Here is a 21507-nt window from a genome sequence, read left to right as displayed (position 1 = left end):
TGGCTGCTTGGCCACAGGAGCCAAGATGGTCGGGACCTCAGACCAATGGGCTCCCTTAACCACGGGACTCCCTGCAGGTTAGATGGTCCCCAGCAGGATATGTGCCCAGGCAGCTGTAGAGCTGCCCAGATCCCTTACTCAGAAGGAACCCACATAGGCTGTGTCCTGAGCAATCCTTCACTCTGGTGTCCTCTGCATACCTGGCTGAGTTGGCCGCTTTGTCACAGGAGCCAAGACAACCTTGAGAGTAATTAATCTTGACTTTCCTTCTTGCCTTCCCTGAAGCAAAATTATTTTTATATATACTGTCCCTGGGTCAAAAACACACTTCACTTTGTTTTTAAAATTTATCCCTTTATTTCTCACTCGTGTGTGTGTGTGTGTGTGTGTGTGTCCATGAAGGAGAGAAGAGGGCATTAGATTTCCTGTTGTTAGAGTTATGGATGGTTGTAAGCCATCTCATGTCATATTGGGGATTGTACTTAGGTCCTTTGCAAGAGCAGCAAGTGTTTTAACCACTAAGCTACCTCTCTAACATCCCAAACACCTATTTCTTATGTGATCTTATATCAATTCTGTTTTGTGGATTGTGGGAAGCAAGGGTATATAGACAGTCCTCTTGTGTGACCCCAAACACACCAGAAACAAATACTTATTGTTGTATATCCAGGATGTGTGTCAGTTGTTAGCACAGCATTAATGTAGTCACAGACAACTGACACTTAGTAAATCTAGTCAAACTTGAGATTTATGGATGAGAATACAAATGTCTTCTGGGATCTAAGTATGAGCATGTGATACTAGGACTTCAAACAGGTATCTTTTTTTGGCCTAGAGAGGGCCATGTGTGTGTGTGTGTGTGTGTGTTCCATTACAAAAGGAGCAGGACAAAAGAGGAGAAACCTGTCATTGGAACCCTAACATTCAGATGTAGAACCTTTGACTCCTTGTTTAAACCACTGAGTTGTCTTTTACCTTAAAATTCTTTTATTACTTTTCTAAGTGTGCCTTGTGATTCACTAGGAACAGACAAGCATCATCTTTCTAGAAGTTCCAACACCTTCTATACCTATCAAATCCAACTCTGTGCCTCAACAAGTTCCCTTTTCATGTCTACATGTTGGTTTGAGCACAACTGACCTCGAGCTGGATTTTGTGGCCTACTACTTAGGTCCCTTGTATTAGTTGTGCACACAGAGCCCCAAAGTCAATCCATGCTTTATTATTAATATCCTTCACTTCAGAGGTACCACACTACAACAAACCCTAGGACCTGGGTCCAGAGGCCACCAAGAATCTAGGTATTTTTGACGTATTATCAGTCTCTCTCTCCCTCCCCTTCTCCCTCCCTCCCCCCTCCCTCTCTGTGTGTGTGTGAACGTATACATGTGGAAGTGAGAGAACAACTTTTGGGAGTTGGTTGTCTCCTTCTACCATGGGTTCTGGGGACTGAATTCATATCAAGTTTGCAAGGCAACCACTTCAAAATTTTAATCTGCTGAGCCATCTCTTTGACATTAGATGTTCTTCAGCTCCCAGTTCTCTCTTCCTCTTCAGTGTAGGCTTCATTCCCATACGGGCCTGAGGTGGTTGGTGGTAAGCAGTCCTAGAATCATCTCATTTTGGAACATCTTAGAAGTAAGACTATCTTTCCTAAGAAACCTGCCTCCATTTGAGAAGATAGACTCCACCGGCCAGAATTTGGCCAAAAGCCCATTTTCAAACTAATTGCTGAGAAGACTTTGGCATAGTCAGATGCCTAGAAATGGTTATGGTTCTGAAGTGGTTCAGAAGAAGGATGAAACATCAGCTGTCCTAGCAATGGATTAATTGTGAACCCTTCATTCATATGGCCCTAGAAGAAATTCATTGACAAAAAGAAGAAATGGATGCTGGGCCATTTCATTTTTCCTCTGGATCTGTTTTCCCCACACTCTCCCAGAAGCCATGAACTCAGCCTGGAGACCAAAATAATGCTGTTTATTTCAATCTCCAAGCACAGCTGTTCACTTAGTCCTCTTCCCTCTGAGGCAGTATGTAGGTTGTCCCACCAGAGAACCATCTCCCCTGCCCCACCCTGAGAAATGGCCAACTCCCCAGGTCATCCTATCTTTTGTCTTCCTGTGCTTTGTCATCTCCTTTTAAAAACTGTCTGTGTCCCTTCTCACCCCCTTCTCCTTCCATGCTTCACTTCCACAGCCCTGTCTCTTGTCCTTCCTAACCTTCTCTTCTTCAGTTTTGCTCATTCTTCCTTGTTTTTCCCATTTCAACCTTGTAATCCCCCAGGGCTCTCTGTCCTTACTCCTGTTAGTGGCCCCATACCTTGGCTTCTTTCCATAACCTCCACTGTGCTTCCCCCTGCCCCAGCTCTACCCCTTTCTTGCTTTTTTTTTTTTTGTCTTGGCTGACCTCTCTTCATGTGTTTCCTTTCCAGGGCAATGCCCTTTAAATGTGCCCTGGCCATTAGCACTTCCCACAGGTGTGGCTCCAGGATTTCAGAGATAATACCCAGCATCCCCTAGGATGTAGAGAAAGAAGGACAAGAGGAGGTCCTTAGATGACTTAGGAGGTGATTAGAAGAGCTGGGGTGGCCCACTGGGCATGAGTCCTATTATCTTTGGGATCAAAGAATATTTTCTTGCCCTCCATGTGGAGGGCAGCAGGCAGGGGTACACAGGGTCAGGGTTCCTGAGATCTTCCCCAGCAATCTCTGAGTAGGTCCATGTGGAACAAGGCTGCCCCTGTGAGGAGACGTGCAGCAAAGAGGTGTCTGCAGGGCAGGCGTCTGGCAGCGTAGATTGAGCAGCTGCAGTATGTCAGGGCCCCATCCAGGAAGAAGTCTGAGGTGCCATCCTTAACGGCAAAACCAGCCCCAGTCCAGTGGAAACCTCGGGTCCCATGCTGCCTAGCAAAGGCCAGCTCCTCTGCCACTAGATCTGCCAAGTCTGGCCCACAGGCTGCTCGGAACTTGGCTAGCGGCTCACAGTCCACCCCTTCATCTCTACGGGGGCGGCAAAGACGCTTTGGTTCCCCTGGGCCCTTTTCACTTCCTCCATGTACTGCCTCCTCTGCAGCCAGGGACTCAAACCTGTTCACTGCCCATTCTGGATTGCCTTTCAACACAGTCTGCACAGGGGCGGTGCATGGCACACCATTCCCCATCCCTGAAAGCCTCCCCACAGGGTCCCCAAACTCTACCTGCTGTCCACCATTCTTGAAACCCACAGGTTGGGGTCCCCCACTGTCTCCACTCACTATGCCTGCAGCTCTTGCATCCTCTAAATGAACAACAACAATGTCCTCCAGGCCCCTTCTCCTTCTGACTAGAAGCCTCCCACTTCTCTCCTCTGCAGTTTCTGGCCCTTTCTGTCCCTCAGCTCCCCACTGTGGCCCCCTCTGAATTCTGTCCTCAGGAACTAACTCTATGGGCTTCTCCACATGGGCCTCTCTCCACTTTCTAACATCGATCCCCTTCTCTACTTCCAACTGAGGCTCTTTCCAGTCTGGAGGTTCCAGTGCACGTGCCCTCTCCTGCTGTAATTGTATGTCACTCCAGGGCCTTCCTTCAAGACTCTTGGCCTTCTCTGACTCAACCTGGTTGCCTCTCCTATCTACGGGCCCCAGCACCCTAACCCTTCTATTCTCTGTCTGGGCTCCCCTCCAGTCTCTGACCTCTGTCTCCCTCAAATGCTCTTGTTCCAGTTGTGCTCCTGTCCCTTTAGGACCCCTCACCTTCTGATTCTCCAACCAGACTTCTTGACAATCTCTCGAGTGCAATCCCCTCCCTTTCTCACTCTCCTGATCAGGCCTTCCACAATTGTTGGTCTCTGCAGTCCTCACCTTCTCCTTCTCCATCTGTGCCCTATGCCTGGGCTCACTCTCCAACAGCACTCTGTCGCCATTAACACCCTCTGAGGCTGCCTCTCCAGTTGCGTCTGCCCATTGCATGGCCACTAGGTCACGAAGGCACTGAGCTACACTATGTGAGGGGCTGAGGCATCGCAAGAGTCGCCTGCGATGGCCGCGCACAAGAGCACAGGCATCCAGGTCACGGGTAGCTTCGTAGGCACGGAAACGTACCCACATGTCGTGGCGGGGCGCCCAGTTGTGCTCAAAATATCTGATGAAGGCAGTTGGAGCCTGGGAACGCAACTCAGCCAGCGCCTCGCTGTAAGCTGTATAGGATTTTGAATCTGCCAGGCGGCATAAGAGTGGCCACAGGTCTGGATCCTCCTGGCTGGCACCGCCCAACTCCTGTGCCTTACTGAAGAGTGTCTCCAGACCCTGAGCGCGACAGATCTGCACACGTGCACAAGGCAATAGCTGCCGAACTGCGCGCAGTTGTCCGGCCACCTCTGGTCCAGCTGTAAGGCAGCGCACTCGTCCTTTGACATCAGGAGCGCTTTGCAGCAGGGAAACCAGCATGAATCGCAACAGGCTAGGCGTGCCGGGACGCGCCACGCAACAGGCAGCCTGGCGTGCACGTCCAGCGCTGTCTACACATAGCACTGCCATCAGGTCCAGCGTGCCCTGCAACCCAGGCAGCCGGTCCACCAACAGAATGCGCGGGAAGCGTCGCAGCAGCGCCCTGGTGCGCGAGGTGAGAAGGAACACAGTCTCTACCATTGCTTGGTCCTCCACAAACACCAGTTTCACCTGCGGATAGGGGCAAGAAGTCAAGAAAAGAGGTTAGGGTACACCCTGTGTGCGTGCGTGTGTGTGTGTGTGTGTGTGTGTGTGTGTGTGTGTGTAATGCAAATCCATTCGTTCATGGATCGGCACAGATTCTTTTCATTGACAAGAGGCATATAAAAAAGTCAAAATCAAAAGTTCTTATAGCCTCGCAGCTCTCCACAGTTTGTGACCAGGACATCCTGTTCTGAGAAGACTGGGACATTCGCATGTGTGATGCTCTGAGCCGCTGTGATACTCTTGAGTCCTATCTGCTCCTGCTGCTGGGAGCCAGGTGTTTGTTATTCCTTCCTGCACCCAGCAGCAGTCTATGCAAGGACCATGGAGCACAGCAGGCAGCAGGAATGCTAAGAGACAAGCAGCTATCTATCTGTGCCTGCTGGAGCAGGGACTGTGAAGCTAGTAGACAAGCCTCCAGTGGGGTCCCCACTGCTTTAGCTTGAGGGCCATTGGTAAGCAGCAGATTGTGGAGGCAGATCGGATGGTCTTGATTTAAGCCTCCCTACCCGCCTCGCCTCATGGCTTGATTTTACCTTTCTGCCTCAGTTTCCTCTTTAACCTCCATTCCTGCGGGATTCCTCTTCTAGGAACTGACTGTTCATTCCTCCCAGTCCTGAGAGAGGGAACAGCAGTTAAGATCCGAGCTTTCTAGTCCAGACTGCCCCACCTGAGGTTCTGCAGCTACTTCTTTCTGCCTAAGTGGCTTCTGGCAGCTGGCCTCATCTCCATTTCATCTTTAAAATGGCAACAGCAAGTCCTGGGACTAGAGAGATGAAATGTATTAATGAGTCTTGTACATTGCCTGGTGTAAGCAGCATCCTCATTATTAAGAAGTGGTCTATGTATATATACCACTTAAGAGTCCAGGATCCTAATGGCCATATTCATTATTTGCTCAAAGACTCCCCGCTCTCCCAAGACAGGGTTTTCTGACACCTACATTGGTCTCAAACTATGTAGCTAAGGATAATCTTGAACTTCTGGTCATCCTTTCTTGCTCACCTTCTGAGACGTGGGATTACAGGCACGGACTACTACACTCTGGCTTATAAGAGGCTCTGGGCATGGAACCAAAGGAGCCAATTGAGCAAGCACTCTACCAACTGGGCTACACCACCAGCTCTAGATCTCCCTAAGGACTGGGCCAGTGGCTGGAGATCCGTGAGCCAGTTTCTATAAGAAATAACTTACAGTGGTGGAAACAGAATTTGACTCCAATTTAATCAGAGGCCTCTCCACAGCCATTCTGCCATAATCCAACCTCATCCTGCAAGACTTAAAGAAACAAAAACAAAACACTGAATAATGTCCAGCCTTCACAAAACCTACTAAATAACCCATGGGCAAACTGAGTACATGGCTCAATGGGCAGAGCTTATGATGGTAACTCCAGCACTGGAAAGCAAAGACAGGCAGATTTGGAGAGTTTAGAAACAGTCAGTCTAGCTGAAAACAGCAAGATTACTTCAGCATGACATTGAGGCAATAACACAGTGATAAGAGGAAGACAGGTAGTATTCTGCTCTGACTTCTACATAGAAACACATTGTTTGTTCCAGTACACGCAATTACACACACACACACACACTCAGAGAGAGAGAGAGAGTGAGAGAGAGAGAGAGAGAGAGAGATAGACAGACACACAAACACACTCACACCTACACACTCATGTGACAGAAATACATAGATATTTGCTAAATAATAGGTTTGGTAGAGTCCAAAAAGAAGAAAGGCATTGCTTATCTAGCCCTAAAATCACACACTTAGCACTCCAAAGGGTACTGAGATTCAATGTTTTAAGAAAACACACACACACACACACACACACACACAGTATATCATTGACTCAAGTTATAGTTCTACAACATATTCAGATATTACATACTTTTAAATTATTTTATGTGTTTTTTTTTTTTACTGCATATATATCTATATATTGTGTGTGTGGCTGGGGCCCTTGGAGGCCAGAAGAGGATGTTGGAGACCCTGGAATTGGAGTTACAGTTGTGAACCTCCAGGTGGATGCTGGAAATGAAACTGGATCCTATGGAAGAACAGCCAGTGCTTTACTTTTTTTTTTTTTTTTTTACTTACTTTATATATCTGAGCACACCGTAACTGTCTTTAGACACACCAGAAGAGGGCACTGGATCCCATTTACAGATGGTTATGAGCCACCATGTGGTTGCTGGGAAACTCAGGACCATCTGATGGTTTGTAGAACCAAGGACATATTTGGTAGAGCACAGTATGGTGTGGTGGGAGGGAGTACCTCAGCGGGACCATGCTGAGCAGCCAGTGCTTTTAACCTCTGATTCACCCCTCCAGTCCTCACCATTTACACTGTCATCTGAATTTACTTAAAAGATGTTCAGTCCAAACCTGCTGTATCCAGTAGGGTAGCCACATAGAGCTCTTTATTCATTTAAGCTGTTTCATACTGTTGTAATAAACTGCTAACTGTGAGTATAACATGCTTCCTGTGTTCTGTGATTCCCAGTGAATCACTGAACCCCAGAGTGGCCAAAAAGGTCTCCAATGGCAATAGGGGAGTGACTTGCTCAAGTATTTGGGCTACTAAGTCTAGGAGAAAGGCTTAGGCCATGGGAGTAGTGGGGTAGGAGAAGGCAGAGTTGTATGGGTGACACTTAATGGGAGTGCTGACATTTGATGAAGGTGGAGCTCTTCTGTAAATAAGTTTAGTTTTCTTCCAAATAGTTTTGGAATGAGCGTGATATGCAGAGCACTGCTCTAGGCATGGGAAAGTGTAAATAAAGTGCACTGTGGTGTGTGCACATGGAACAGGCAGAAAATCAAAGAGAAATACATCTTAAGTTGATTCTGGGTGAATGAAGTGCTGAGGAACATTAGTCATTCTCTTCCAGACACTCCTCCAAACCCTTTAATAACCCCACAAAGCATGCACTGTAATCACCCCATCCCTCTTTTATTTTTGAGGGGAAAACAGACACAGAGAAGCCAGTTGCTTGCTCATTTGAGGTCATCTAGAGATAACTGGCAGAGTAAGGGTTTGAGGCCATGTGGCTTGGGCATAAGGCCAGACTCATGGGCTTTGTGCACAGTGGTGCATCTGCAGAGATGCAAACGCTTTAGGAGCATTGTTTCAGGTGTGTGCAGGTAGTGGGTAGAGACCAACCATAGCACTTTCCACCACCACTTACAGCTCCCCATATGCAAGTATGCCCTTTCCCTTCCATATCAGAATGATAATACTGTCCACTTTGTCCTGAAGGAGGAGAAATGAGGGAGTGACAACAATAGCTAAATGATTAAAATATACGGGGTTTCTTACTTTCTGGATTCTTTCTCTTTCTGCCCCTGCCTCACTGGTGTAGCACACTGTTATCTATGCATGACATGATAGACACTTTCCTGAGACTTTAGCAGAGGTTCTCTCTGTCCTCTTTGTCTCACTATCTGAAACCTGTACAAGACTGGGGCTATGTAAGCTGCGCTATAATGGTGAAGAGTGGCTCATGAGGACCACACCCTCCCCAAGGATGTGTAGGCTGTTACTGGTTGCTAGGAGAAAGACATTTTCTTCTGTAGCTCCTTGTAAACTGTCCATGCTTCTGTAACCCTAAATAAAACCATCAGTTTACCAAGCTAGACTTGGGTGGAATTGCATGTTGGGTATGTTGTTGCTCCATCTGGGGTGAATAGAAATTTGTTCATCTGAGGAAAAGTTTACATGTTCCCTGACACTCATATTTAATCCACACCTGATAACCCAAAAAAATAATATCTGTTATTATCATCCCCATTTACAGATGAACAAACTGAGGTTCCAAGAACCTAAGTTTCCTGTTCATAATGTGTTCAATCACCTACAGCCAGTAAAAAAGCACAGCCATGATGTGTGGGAAGCTTTGAGAATGTCAAGTTGCCAGCCTTGACTCTATCTACCCCACCTCCAAGATGGCTGATGAAGTATAAACACTGGCAAAACTTAGGAAAGGTCTTGATGACACGGCCCCTGATTTTGTCCTTTGCCAAATGTACTGGTTATTTCACTATTTACTGTGACCAAGAACTTGCTAAGAAACAACTGAAGTGAGGAGAATTTATTTTGGCTTACAGTTTGAGTCCATAGTCCTTCACAGCAGGGGTAGAGGGTATGGAGGAGTGTTAGGAAACAGAGCTCTGACAGGAATTGGGCCAAGTTATAAAGACTCTAGACACTACCTCAGTGATCTCCTTCCTCTAGCAATGCTTCATCTTGTGAAGGCTCTACAACATTCCAAAATTGTGTCACAAACTAGAGACCACATATTCAAGCACATGACCCTAGAAGGAACATCTCACACTCAAAACACAACAAGTGACTGTGGTTCTCTCCATCCTGGACACTTAGTATTTTCTACTTCATGTGCTTTGCAAGTGGGCAGTATCAGGACTTGCTTTGGTCAATGACATATAAAGAAAAGGGCCAGGCACTGAGCTGTCTAACAACCATCTCTGCTATGCTTTTCAGTCCCAGCAGTGTTCTACAGTGGTGTGTAGTATTACAGGCTCAGGCACATTCGGTGCTCCTTGGAGCCTCACGGGAGGTCTTTAGTTCATTAGGGTATGCATCTGAAAGACTGCGACTCCCACTGGTCTTTGAAGCATCTCTGCTTCTTGTCTTGCCAGGGCCTTGAGCAGGTTGCTCTGCCATGTGTTCCCCACATGATGTGCCACCATGCCAGAGGCCCAAATCAATGAGGCTGCCGCTTCTTGACTTGAATCTTTAGAACTGTGAAGTAAACAAACTTATTTACTTTGTAAAGGTTATGGCCGTGGGCATTTCAGTATACTGATATAAAGCTAACACACTCTTCCTTGAAAAACTGCTGCAAAGTGAAAGGAATATAAAATGCTGTTCATCTAGTCTTGGGATGACAATAAAGAACTCCTTTTCAGATCACTGTTGTGCTTTATAACACAGAAGTCTTTCAAAAGAACTTAGAAGTAAAAGAGCCTGGGGAAGACTATGAAAGGGGGACTGAGCAGCCTACTCTCTTGTCAACCTCTAAAGATGGGGAAGAGAAAACGGATGACAGGTGTAACACTTACCTTGGGAACTGGAAAGCACGTGAGGAAACTGATGGTCATCCCACCCACAAAAACTGTGAAACTTAAGTGGGCAGATGGTAAGTACTGGTAACCAATATAGAATCCCCATTAGGACCAGGCAATACAGGGTTTGCTCATAAGACCAGGTTAGGGCTCTTGGAAACCCTCTAGGTTGTCACTCTTCCAAGCCACTGGAAGTTTATTCTGTAAACAGGGTAAATGGGAAAAGTTGCTGGCCTTGGGGACAGAGGCCCACCTGAGAATGAAGGAGGGAGATTCCAAGCTCCATGCAGTGTCAGCATGCATCATGCTGACTGCCAGATCCAGTCTCCTCCCCATACAGTTGCTAGACTGTGGCAGCCTGGCCTTCACCCCCAATCAGTAAGTGAGAAGACTTTTCTCAGGGGCCCTGACCAAGTCCCAGGGAAAGAAGGAAAGATGTTGACATTTGGCATTCTTCAGCATGCGAGGTAAGACAAACTATTTGTGTGCTAGGCATGGTAGCACACTACTCCCAGGAGGCAGAGACTAAATGACTAGGAGTTCAGTCATTCTTAGGTACACGGCTACTTCTAAGCCAGCCTGGGCTACCATGAGCCCTTACCTCAACCAACCAATGAACCAATCAAACAACCAAAATGAAGATGCAAGTGATGTGTAGAACAGACAACACTGTTAAGTGGTGTATGTGTGTAAGTGTGTGTGTGTGTGTGTGTGTGTGTGTATGTGCACTTGAGCGTGTGTAAAGTCATGCACGTGTGTGCAAGCTGGGGCAGGTTATGGTTAATGGAGTTTTAATCAGACACAAAGAACAACAATAATATTGGGTTGTTTACAGGGACATGGATGGGCCTGGAGATGATATTAAGCAAATCAGACTGAAATAGAAAAATACTGCACTTTTGTCTTATACATACAGCCAAAAATATACATAATAAAGTCAAGGAGGGTTATTAGGAAAGGGGATGTAGAGAATAGAAGGGGAAGGAGGGAAGAGGATGATGTGAGGTTGATAACTAAGGTCCAAGTACATAGTACACTTGAATGGAAATCTCATGAACTTATAGCTTTGTGTACTACATATAACATATATATATATATATATATATATATATATATATGTATATATAATACAGAAATGCAAACTTACCTGCACATGTATAGCTCTATGCTACATGATGCAAAAGACATACTAATGATGAAGTCTGTTTAAATTCAATTACTTAAAAATTGCAGCTTTGGGCTGGGGAAATGGCTCAGGTGGTAAAGTACCGACCACTCCAGTACAGGGACCTAAGCTTAGATGGCTAGAACCCACATAAAAATCTAGTGGGAGATGAGGGCAGAGACAGGTAGATGCCTGAAGCTAATTGGCTAGGAAGCCAGACTAGTCAAATTAATGAACTCCAGGTTTAGTGAAAGTCTTTGTCTCAAAAATTAAAGGGGTTGGGATGGGGAAGCAAGGTGCCTTGGGAGGTAAAAGTGCTCCCAACCATGCCAGAGGACCAGAGTTCAGTCTTCAGGACATATATGGCAGAGGGAAAGAACTGATTCCCGAAAATTGTCTTCTGACCTCTGCATGCAAGCTGTGGCAAGGGTATACCTGCACCCCTCCCCCAATAAATAAGTATAGTATATTTTAAAAGCTTTGCAAAGTAATCAAGGCCAACCTCAGGTGCCTATGTGTGCTCCACCCCTACAACCAAATAATAATAATAAAACAGCCAACTAACCACAAAACTAATTCCTCAACCATGTTAAGAGTCATTTTAAGTGATCAAGAGTATATGAGGTCAATGGCTACTATACTGGATAGCAGAACTAGAATCCCCCATTAAGAGGTTGGGGGCTCAGTGGGAGAACACCTGACTAGAATCCCCCAATGAGGGTTTGGGAGCACGACTCAGTGGTAGAGTGCTTGCCCAGATTGTAGTTCTAGTTCTCTTGTAGTTCTAGTTCCTCTGGTTCTACCTCAGGAATGCAAAAATAAACAACAGATAGTTAACAGTATATTACAATTTCTGGCGTCCCTAGCTTCTTCTGCTTTACAATACTTTGCACTCTATCACATTATATAATAGTTTCCTGTGTGTCAAGTTCAGGGGCATATCCTGGGAACATTCATTAAACAATGGACTTGCTTATATACTTTCCATTTGTATAATCCAAGATCAAAAAAATTACATTTCATTCCCTTGCTTGGGTCCTCCTCCTCCTCCTCCTAGTACTCAACTGACATCTGATCTGGGTGTTTTTTTTGTTTCTGCCACTAGAACTTCTGCAAGGTAGCCAACTTATTTAATTTAAATCGTGCTTATTTAATTTTCAGTCCATTAAAATGAACTCAGACTCTTATGGTACCAGTTACATTTCAAGTGCTAATCAGCCACACATGTCTGGAGCTCCCATACAATGCAGTGTAGAATCAAAGAGTCTGTACAGTATAGAAAGTTGCTGTTGGACAGCCCATATTAAAGGGTGTTCTGTGGCTGAGCCTTAAGCATGCTAGCAGGTGCTTATCAATAAATGAATGATGTGTGGCAAAAAACGAATGAACAACCCAGAAAGTTGGTCAACATGGTTTTCTCCACCCAGTGCTACCTCCTGTGAGACCCTACCTTGGCCTCCGGGTCTGTGCGGAAGAGCCCTTCAAGCACTTGCAGGGCATCTAGGACTCCGTGGTCCGGGCCCTTGCAATGGGACAGCAGGCGGCGCACGTCAGCAGGGGCCACAAACTGCTTGGAGATCTGGTTGGTAATGCGGACTGGCAGGCAGGAATTGGCCAGCAGGTGGCCTGGGCGGAAGTGGTAGGCGAACTCTCTTGGGCAAGCTGGGTGTGAGTGGGTCAGCTGGCACTCAGTCACCACTAGTCGATCTCGCAAAGGACTCAGCTTGACAGTGATGAAAGCCGGGCAGCTGGGCTGGGGAGGCCTGCAGGGGGAACCACCAGAGCCTCTGTCACAACCTTTTGTGCAATCTCGGTTCTCTGTTTTCTCTCGTTCTCTCTCCCCTTTCCCTCTCCTCTCATTAAGTTTTAAGGATAGAGGAATGGAGAGGCTTACGACTACACCAGCTGAGTGAATTTGTACAAGTTTCTGCATTTCATCTCTGTGTGGTAAAAGGGAATTAATAACGAACTTGTCTCATAGGATCCTTGTGAAGATGAAAAATAATTGGTATGCTTAAAACCCTCAAGACCAAACATCTACAACATAGCAAACACTACACACTGGTATAGTCTTCATCCACACACCCAACTCTGTCCCAAGATGACCACATGCCTTTGTTATATCACTACCAGAATTTTTTAGCAACAAAATAGTTCAGGGGCTGGCAAGATGGTTCAGCGGGTAAAGACATTTTCCACCCAGCCTGAAGACCTGAGTTGGATCCTTGAAACCCGTATGTTGGAAGGAGAGGACAAGACTCCTGCAAGCTGTTCTGATTGCTACACATACATGTGACCACACACATATATACAGACACTCATGCAATAAGTAAATAAATGTAACAAAATCATATAAACACTTGAGATTGTCTTGTATCTGCTTCTGATACCATCTCCACAGATTTTCCCCTTCCCTCCATCCTTAGAGACAACCACAACCTGTAATTATGTATTTTGCCTTATTATGTTTTCAAAACCACAAGCGATGGATAGCATATCTCTGCTTCCAAACTTTGTATATCCAGGAACTACTCTGGCTAGAGGTAGGAAGGTCATCTGAGTCCTGGAGTTCCAGACTAGACTGGGAAGTACAGTTTAGACCCCTTCTTAAGGCAACAAATGAAAACAGGGGAGAAAACTCCCTTCAAGAATAGGGAATGAGAATAGTGCCCATCAAGATATGCATCACCTGTCATAGATGTGTCAACGGCACTTTTGAGCCCTATACTATTTGACCCTCAGCAGTGTGACTGCCCGCATATGAACATTAAGACACTGACTGGCATGTACACAACAGGACTATGTATACCAGCCAGAACCTGAAACCAAGCTACAGGTTGAGAATAGAGGCTTTGATACACTCTAAAGAAATGTAATACCAAACAACACTAACCACAACCACTACCATCTCCAATGTGGATGTACCTCAACAAAGCCAGAAACAGAAGAGCAATCCATTGTGGGATTCCTGTTTACATTAAATTCAATGGTAGACCAAGCTTACCTTTACTAGACTAGAGAGTAGTGACCTTTGAGTAGTTAACCTTAGAAGGGATACATATGGGGTTTTGTTTGGGTTTTGAGACAGGGTTTCTCTGGGTAGTCCTGGCTGTCCTGGAACTCTCTCTATAGACCAGGCTAGCCTCTGATTCACAGGAGTTCTAGGTTTTTTACACATGTGTTTTATTTTGTGCATTGTTAACATACTTAACATGCATAGTGTGTATATTTCCCTATATGTATGTTACACTCTGGAAGTACAGTGGGAAAATTGATATGCCCTCACAACTAGCCATAACATTGTGTCATCTAAAGTTATTCAAGGAACTTTTCAGATCTGATTAGACAATTCTGGATTATAGTGGTGGCAAAGGGGTCAATATCATTACTGGGATCTTTATATGAGAGAGAAATAAAAGATTCAGAGAAGGAAGCAAAGCACTTGTGTGGCTCGTGTAGGCTCTAGAAGCTAAAATGGTAGAATATACTTGTCCTGCACCTCCAGGAGGGCCAGAAATTCAAGGTCATTCTCAAAGTTATTCTGGTCTACATGAGACCCTGTCTCAAAAAAAAAAAATAGCTTAAGCCACCATCTTTGCAGTAGTTGTTCAAAACAGGAGACAATGACAATGGGCACACCTATGCTTCCTTTTAAGACTGTTAGATTTTTCCCAGGCTTTTCACTTGCTATTGCTGCATTCCACGACCCTGACATCTACTAGGTGATTTCCCCGTTGTTTACTCAGCTTACTCTCTTAGATGACACTCTGTGTGAGTTTGGAACAGTGGTTCTCAAGCTGCAGAGAACACCCTGTCACATGAAATCAACTTCAGGAGTTCTAATCATTATTGTACAGAATCAATAAGAAAAATACAAATCAGTATTTGGGTTTGATCCAAGTATCTTAAAAAAACACACACACAGTATTTTCATAAAATAATATTTAAGTTGCCATCTTGAAATAAGGTTTAGTGGTATTTCTCTATGGAGTGGTGTGATAACAGCACTTCTTCCCCCCTGGCAGGAAGTTATACTTATAGAATAGTGGTTGGCAAGCATTTTCTGTTAAGAGTGAGAAAGTAGATATACTGCAAACAGATATATGCAAATACACACAAGTATATGCAAATGAATGGTGTTGCTATGTTTCAATAAAACTTTATAAAAATAAATTTCAGGTTGGACGGAGTCCAAAGGCTTAGCTTAATGGCCCTTGTTTGTAACCTACAGAGTCTACTATGTAGTTAGGAAGTCATGGATCATTCCTTAGTGGTCTAGTAAATGTCAGTAGTGAATTCTACCACAAGTGGTCTTCCATTGTCTCCAAATCACTCCTGAGACAGGTGATTGTCCTCTGGATAAATAGCATGATGAAAAATTTAAATGAACCATTTCTTTTCTCCTACATGCATACTCAAGAACTCAGCAGATTAAAAATTAGAAAATCTAAATAATTTGTGCCTTTCCCCCGTGTTTATCAATAGTAAAATATAAAGGTAGAAAAGTAATCTATTTTGATGTTTTAGACAGAATCATGCAGTTAAACCCAGGTTGGCCTTGAGCTCACAATCTCCCTAACTCAATGCTGGGATCAAAAAATTCTTACATACATAAATTGTAATAAGTAAAAAATGTATTGGCCCACAGTGGTATTAGGCAAAAGCAACATGCAGCCACATTTGATCTACCCAAAATGGCACATTCCTGAGATTTCATGCACTCTGTTTTTTAAGGAGAGTTCATAGTCATTTGTTGGAGTCTGGTCTGGTCTCTTTGAGACTGGGTGGTTTCTGCTTCTAGGTCAGATCTTATGATTCAGGGGATGCTACCATGTTTGTGAAACCATTGATCTTTTCAGAAAACACATGTCCTCTGTGTGGTCCTGGCATCTCACATGACAAAATATGGATGCCTCAATGTGCCATTTTTAGCAGCTGTTTCCCTGCACATAGGGGTGGGTAATGCCGGCACCCCTAAGTGCAAACTCCACACAGACAGTAATTACTCATTTTACCTGTTACCTATAGCAGCACCTGGTACTCAAAGAAGCTCAACAATAATATATAGTAGTTTTCCACACCCACTGGCTTTATCTGCAAACCCATTGAGAATCAAAGTTTAGGAAAAACAAAAACAAACAAATGAAAAACCAAACCATCTATACTGACTACATTATACACATATTTCCTTGTCATGGTCCCCAGCAGTACAACAGGGTTAAGCACTTGCAGGCAGTAGGTATTACAAGCCATGTAGAGGTACTTAAATTTCACAGGAAGATATACATGAGTTATATGCTACACACTTTGAGCACCCGTGAACTCTGGTGTTATGGAATCAATGCACAGATACCAAAGACAAGTGTATATTGAGTGAACCATTGGATCCCATCTCAACACCTGGCAACACATTCAGCACACCTTCTCATCTCAACAAAGCCACCCATCACCATGACCTGCCTGCCATGGTTTTGAAATGTCTCAGGACCGTCCACATGGCTTCCCCCCATCTTTACAGCCACCAGCATTCTCTCATCCATCACGAGACATCTTTTGCCTTTCTTTTACACTCACTTGACTTACTCTTCCTTCAGACCATATCACCAGCATCGCCTCCTCCATCAAGTCAGTCCTTTCTGAATTCCAGGCTAGGGTAGATTCCAATACATACTGAGGTGAAGGTGTAAAAAATGTCTGTGTGTATCCTATGCTCCCAATTCCATCTCACACATATATACTGCATATATGAGATGTTCAGAACATCCTTCTTGACTGGACCAGTGGGCTGATTCCCAGAACTGTCAGGCACTGAACACTTGATTCCTATATTGACAATCCATGACTGAAATTCAGATGGGTGGCATAGGGCAGTTTTAAAATCAGAAGCATGACCTTTGTAATCAAGACTGTGGCATCCAAGTCTTGACTTTGCTGCAGCAGCTGTGTATATGGGTCATTTAACTACCCCATGTCTTGGTTTTCTCACTAGGGATGAAATACTGCTTGCTATTCTTCCAGGCTTGATGCACAGAGATAAATGATGTACAGTAGTTAGAGGAGTGAAAGTACATCTAACAAATGGTAGCCAATATTTCCAAAACATTCTTCTAAAAGGATGTAGTTTTCATCTGTTTGGTGTTCCCCTCATGTTTATTATGAAATAAAAACAAATAAAAAGATTGTGTTAGAGTGGGTGTGGAGCTTAGAAAATAATTTGTGTCAATCATTTCCTTCCTTCTACCATCTGGATCCCTGGGATCAAACTTAGGTGGTCAGGCACCTTTATTCACTGAGCCATCTTACTGACTTGACATAATTGTTCTTCATCTTGTAGATTAAAGACTTTGTGTTTTTAAAGGCTGCGGTATGTTGGGGAGGGTTAAGGAATACTACTCTACAAAGAAAAATTGTATGGGAAATGCCACTGGTGCTAGAGAGTTGGAGGTATATGGAGAGCAATTTGAGGCCACCGAATCTCTGGAAAGTAGGTTATCTCAAATATTCCAGACTCAGCCTCTTCCTTGCCACTCAACCCTGTCCTCTAGACCAGGGTGAGACTCCTGAATCAGTCCTGACTTTGCTTACAGCCTTTTGGAACTCCTCAGTTTCCCAAGGATGAAGCACCAGTCCTGGGACTCAGTCTTGTCAGGTCCCATCTTTGACACATTCCCTGAAGCAGACTTGAAGTCATGGCCTATCCCTGGACTGTGGCATCAGAGAGGTTCTGCTTTGTGCAACTGGCTAGGGCAAACTAGCCACCAACCCCCTACCACGGAGCTTTCCACTAAGGATTCAGTCTTTCTGTCCACTGGGTCCTCAGGCTCAAATTTAGGGCATTGTTCTCACTCCACATACTCCCTGAACAATGGTTCTTCCTGGCATTTGTAGAACATCTGGAACAGTAACTACTAACACCATGTGTGCTTTTTTAAAACTGTACATGCCTAAATATATAGATAAAACTTTTAAAGGACCAGTTTACTGGTCATCTCTTCTAGGAAACCATCTAGAACCACCCCTAAGATTTTAAGTACAATATAGCTCAGTGGGTAAGGGTACTTGCTGTCAAGCCAAACATAAGGGTCTGAGTTGGATCCCTGGTCCCCCCCCCCCCCCATGGAAGAAGGAGAGAATGTATTCCCTTGAGTTGTTCCTCCACACCTAGACTGTGGCATGTTCCTATTTCCCCACAAAATAAATGCATGCCAAAAAAAAAAAAAGATTTTAAGTAGAGTGGACCACTTTCCTTTTGTCCACCTCCCATCTTCCCCGTCACCTTGATTCTCACTACTGTATGTGGCTATTTGAAATAGCCTGTGTCTGTGTTGTGCTTTCTCCTTCCTTCTTTCCATTCTTTCAGTCGTTGTCTTTTGGGTTAGATTCTCAGGGGTTCAAGAGCTAGGATAATTTATTTACCTGTGGTCTCAAAACACCCAGCATGCACACAAGAGGTACTCAATAAATGGTTGTTAAATGTTGAATTATGTCCTGCTAGCAAAGGCAGATTCTGGATGAAGCCTGTCTCTTTTGCAAGTGCTCACTCTCTAGACAGTTGTGTGAGGACATGTGCTTAAAGTTGTTGTTCTGGTGTTAGACCTCTGAAGCTCCACTTCTACCACAAAGAACAAATCAGAGCGTAACCCCCGCCCCCAACAAATGTTGAAATACTTTGGGTAATAACAGCTATGGAGTGGTTACTTCATGTGGGATGCCCTTCCAAATAATTAATAGGTATTAATTCATCTATTCAAAACCTATGACACAGATACATCTGTGTTCCTTGTTTCCAAAATGACCAAACTGAGGCCCAGGAAGGTGAACTTATCTCCTCCATGACCATAATTATAGGTAGACACCAGTCCTGGGTCTGTGCCCCTACTTTGGTAGCAACTATCACTTAATTGGCTGCCCTGGATTCCAGGCATGGATAAAATGCCTTCTTATGCATGCTCATATGTCCTCACAGTGGTCCTAAGAAGCAACTATACATGTGATAGACCCATTTCAGGGATGTGAAAACTGAGGTTTGGAGGTGTGCAACCTGCTGCCCAATGGTACCCTACTCCATTAAGCGGTAAGGACTGGAGACTGGCAGCCTGAAGGCATAGCCGGCATTCTTAAGTACTCTGCTCTTACCCATGGCTTCAAACTAACGTTCTCAAACTCTCTCTCAGACACACAGGGACCAGCAGAGGGGCAGGACAGAACGGTGGCAGCTCTGAGCATGATGCAGTGGAGAGTAGTAGAGTAAGCGGCAAACAGGATCTGAAGGGAGTCCAGCAGCTGACCATTTGCTATATAGCTGCATGGTTTTTGTTCTTGTTCTATATTCAAGGAAGACTTCCCTAGTCCTAAGTGGCTCTCTTGGACTGACTACCAACCCTTTGGTGGCACTACCCATTTGCCAGGAACTACCTGTAAACTTATTCTTAACACCATTCTTCTGGTCAGTCAGAAAATTCCAGATGGATAGATTTTAGTCTAAAACATCCCTAAAGGACAGGATCTGGTTCTACAGTGAATGGCGATATCTTCCTGTCTTATGGCTTTCCTCACAGTTCAGTCTTCCAGGCTGCTATTTGGAGATGTGTAAAACCTGGCCTTCCCACTTCTGTAGCTGGCTCTGGTATTTGGGGGAAACCAATTCTCTTCTTTCTTTTGGCTTGTTTCAGTATGCCCCTCATGCTCTATAATGGCATCTACTAAACCCTGTATATCAAGCCCGGGTTGTTTTGTAGTAAGTGTATTTATTTCCTGGCTCAGTCTCTGTCTTAGTAAGTGTCCTTCCTTGAATCTGCCCTGCCTGGCTTTCTGTACTTGGCAGAATCAGTGGCTTCTCCCCCTGGTATTGAATCTATGGGTAGGAAGCTCTGTCTGGCTCAACCTTTGCTCCCCTCCCCCTGCAGGGTCACAGCTCAGGCTCACGCACCACGCTGTGGACTTGTTGGGCATGCGCACATCCTTGCACACCAGCAGCACGTAGCTGTACTTGAGCACGTGGATAAGCCTGTAGAGTGGGGGCGTGTTGGCCCAGGGGCTTCGTGCCACACGTGTGGAGCTCTTCACGGAGAAGACTACCAGCCGCTGCTGGCACCACTTGTCGAAGAAGCGGCTGAACTCAGCCCAAGAGAAGAAAGTTCGATCCAACAATTCCTGTTCCTCCTTCTGCACGGCTGTGCTTGGTGAGGGCTCTGTCAGCTCCATCCTGAGACCCTGAGTGGAAGTGGGGAACAGAGCTGGACATCAGACCCATCTCCACCTGGGTTATCCCAATCTCATTATCAGAGTGTCTTATCAGCTATTGGTGTCTCAGGTATCACTCAGACAATCAAAGTGGCTTTGTTGTTTGCTTTCCACAGAGGAATCTCTATTCCGTTTTTGTGGTTCACCTGTTGCTTTCCTAGGTTCAGGAGATATTTAATCAACTTCAATTCTAGTTCCAGTTTAGATGTGACCTCTAAGTACAAGTGTGACCAGTTCTAAATATTTTGCCGTCAGCTCTATTGTAAACATCTTTGCCAATGTATTCCTAGCTTCTGGCTAAGATTTCTCCTTCCAGACGTGTGTCTTACGCCTGGCAGTCCCATTGTTCTGGAACTTCCTCATCCTACAAGTCTACATTTGACTGTAACTCATATACTTTCACAGCTAGGCATGAATCTCTCATCCCAAGCATAATCCTCATACACCTTGGCTTTCTTCTCCCTAGGTGTGTCAGATGTGCAGCTGTTGCCCCTCAGATATGACCGCCTTGAATTGCTACTTTGATCTGTGGCTTATGCTTCCCAAAGATACTCTTATCTCCAGATGTGCTTCCCAAGTCCAGTCATGGATCTTTTGCCTACAGGGGTGTGGCCCACTTGGGTCAAATTCAACTCAGAAGTGTCACCAATAGTCATTTTGGTCCATACTCCTCCAAGACTTACTCTCCTCTTGGGACAAGTTGCAGACCCCTCTTCCCAGAAATAGCTACTATTCTCAATGTGTATCTTCGTTCTGGACATGGCCCTTTGTCTTCAGATGGCCTTCTTCATTTCTAATGCTCTCCCTGCCTCCCACGTCCCGCTGAGCCTCTTCTCCCTTGCACCCCTTTTATCCAGCTCCCACCCCTAGAGACTCTCTCAGCCCGTCTCTCCGAAGCTCCTCCCGGCCTGACCATCCCACACAGAGGTGCTTCTCCACTCCTAAAGCTAAGCACCCTTCCGGCCCCCTCCCCCTCAACTCACTTACCCAACCCAAAGCGGCGTCCACCTCCCACAATGCCCCGCGCCCAAGCCCAGCCCGGCCCTAGCTCCCGGGATGCCCCGCGCGGTATCCGCCTTTCTTGCCCCAGTGCCTGTCAAGGTGGCTTTCCACCAACCCTTCTCCTCTCCCCGACTGTCACCCTTACGACCTCGCAGCCTCACCGGCTCATCCACAGGGAGAACAGGCTCGGGGCCGCTTCCCAGCATGCTGTGCGGGACAGCGCCCTTCCTCTCCCTACTCTGTCCCATTTCAGGCCGCCTCACGCTCTAGAGACTACATCTCCCAGCAGCCTCCGGGCGATAGTTGCGGCACGCGACACTCGCAGG

General features: G+C 45.4%; 1 protein-coding gene across 2 annotated transcripts; it reads right to left on the bottom strand.

The window, feature by feature from the left end:
- Positions 1-1380: 1380 nt before the first annotated feature.
- On the bottom strand, positions 1381-21429 carry Zswim9 (zinc finger SWIM-type containing 9). 2 transcript variants are annotated; one of them, XM_052170866.1, is made up of 4 exons: positions 21343-21429; positions 19866-20149; positions 12387-12699; positions 1381-4656 (listed from the first exon to the last, which is right to left on the bottom strand). In XM_052170866.1, exons 1-4 carry the CDS (start codon positions 21427-21429, stop codon positions 2680-2682), a joined length of 2661 nt encoding a protein of 886 aa, XP_052026826.1. In that variant the 3' UTR covers positions 1381-2679. The 2 variants fall into 2 exon arrangements, with proteins under 2 accessions (XP_052026826.1, XP_052026835.1); XM_052170875.1 differs by lacking the exon at positions 21343-21429 and adding an exon at positions 21167-21220.
- Between the last annotated feature and the right edge of the window lie 78 nt (positions 21430-21507).

The sequence above is a fragment of the Apodemus sylvaticus genome, chromosome 1, assembly GCF_947179515.1.
Source record: "Apodemus sylvaticus chromosome 1, mApoSyl1.1, whole genome shotgun sequence".
Classification (NCBI taxonomy): Eukaryota; Metazoa; Chordata; class Mammalia; order Rodentia; family Muridae; genus Apodemus; species Apodemus sylvaticus.
Note: the sequence above shows the minus strand (reverse complement) of the source record. Positions and strands in the feature narration are given on the sequence as shown.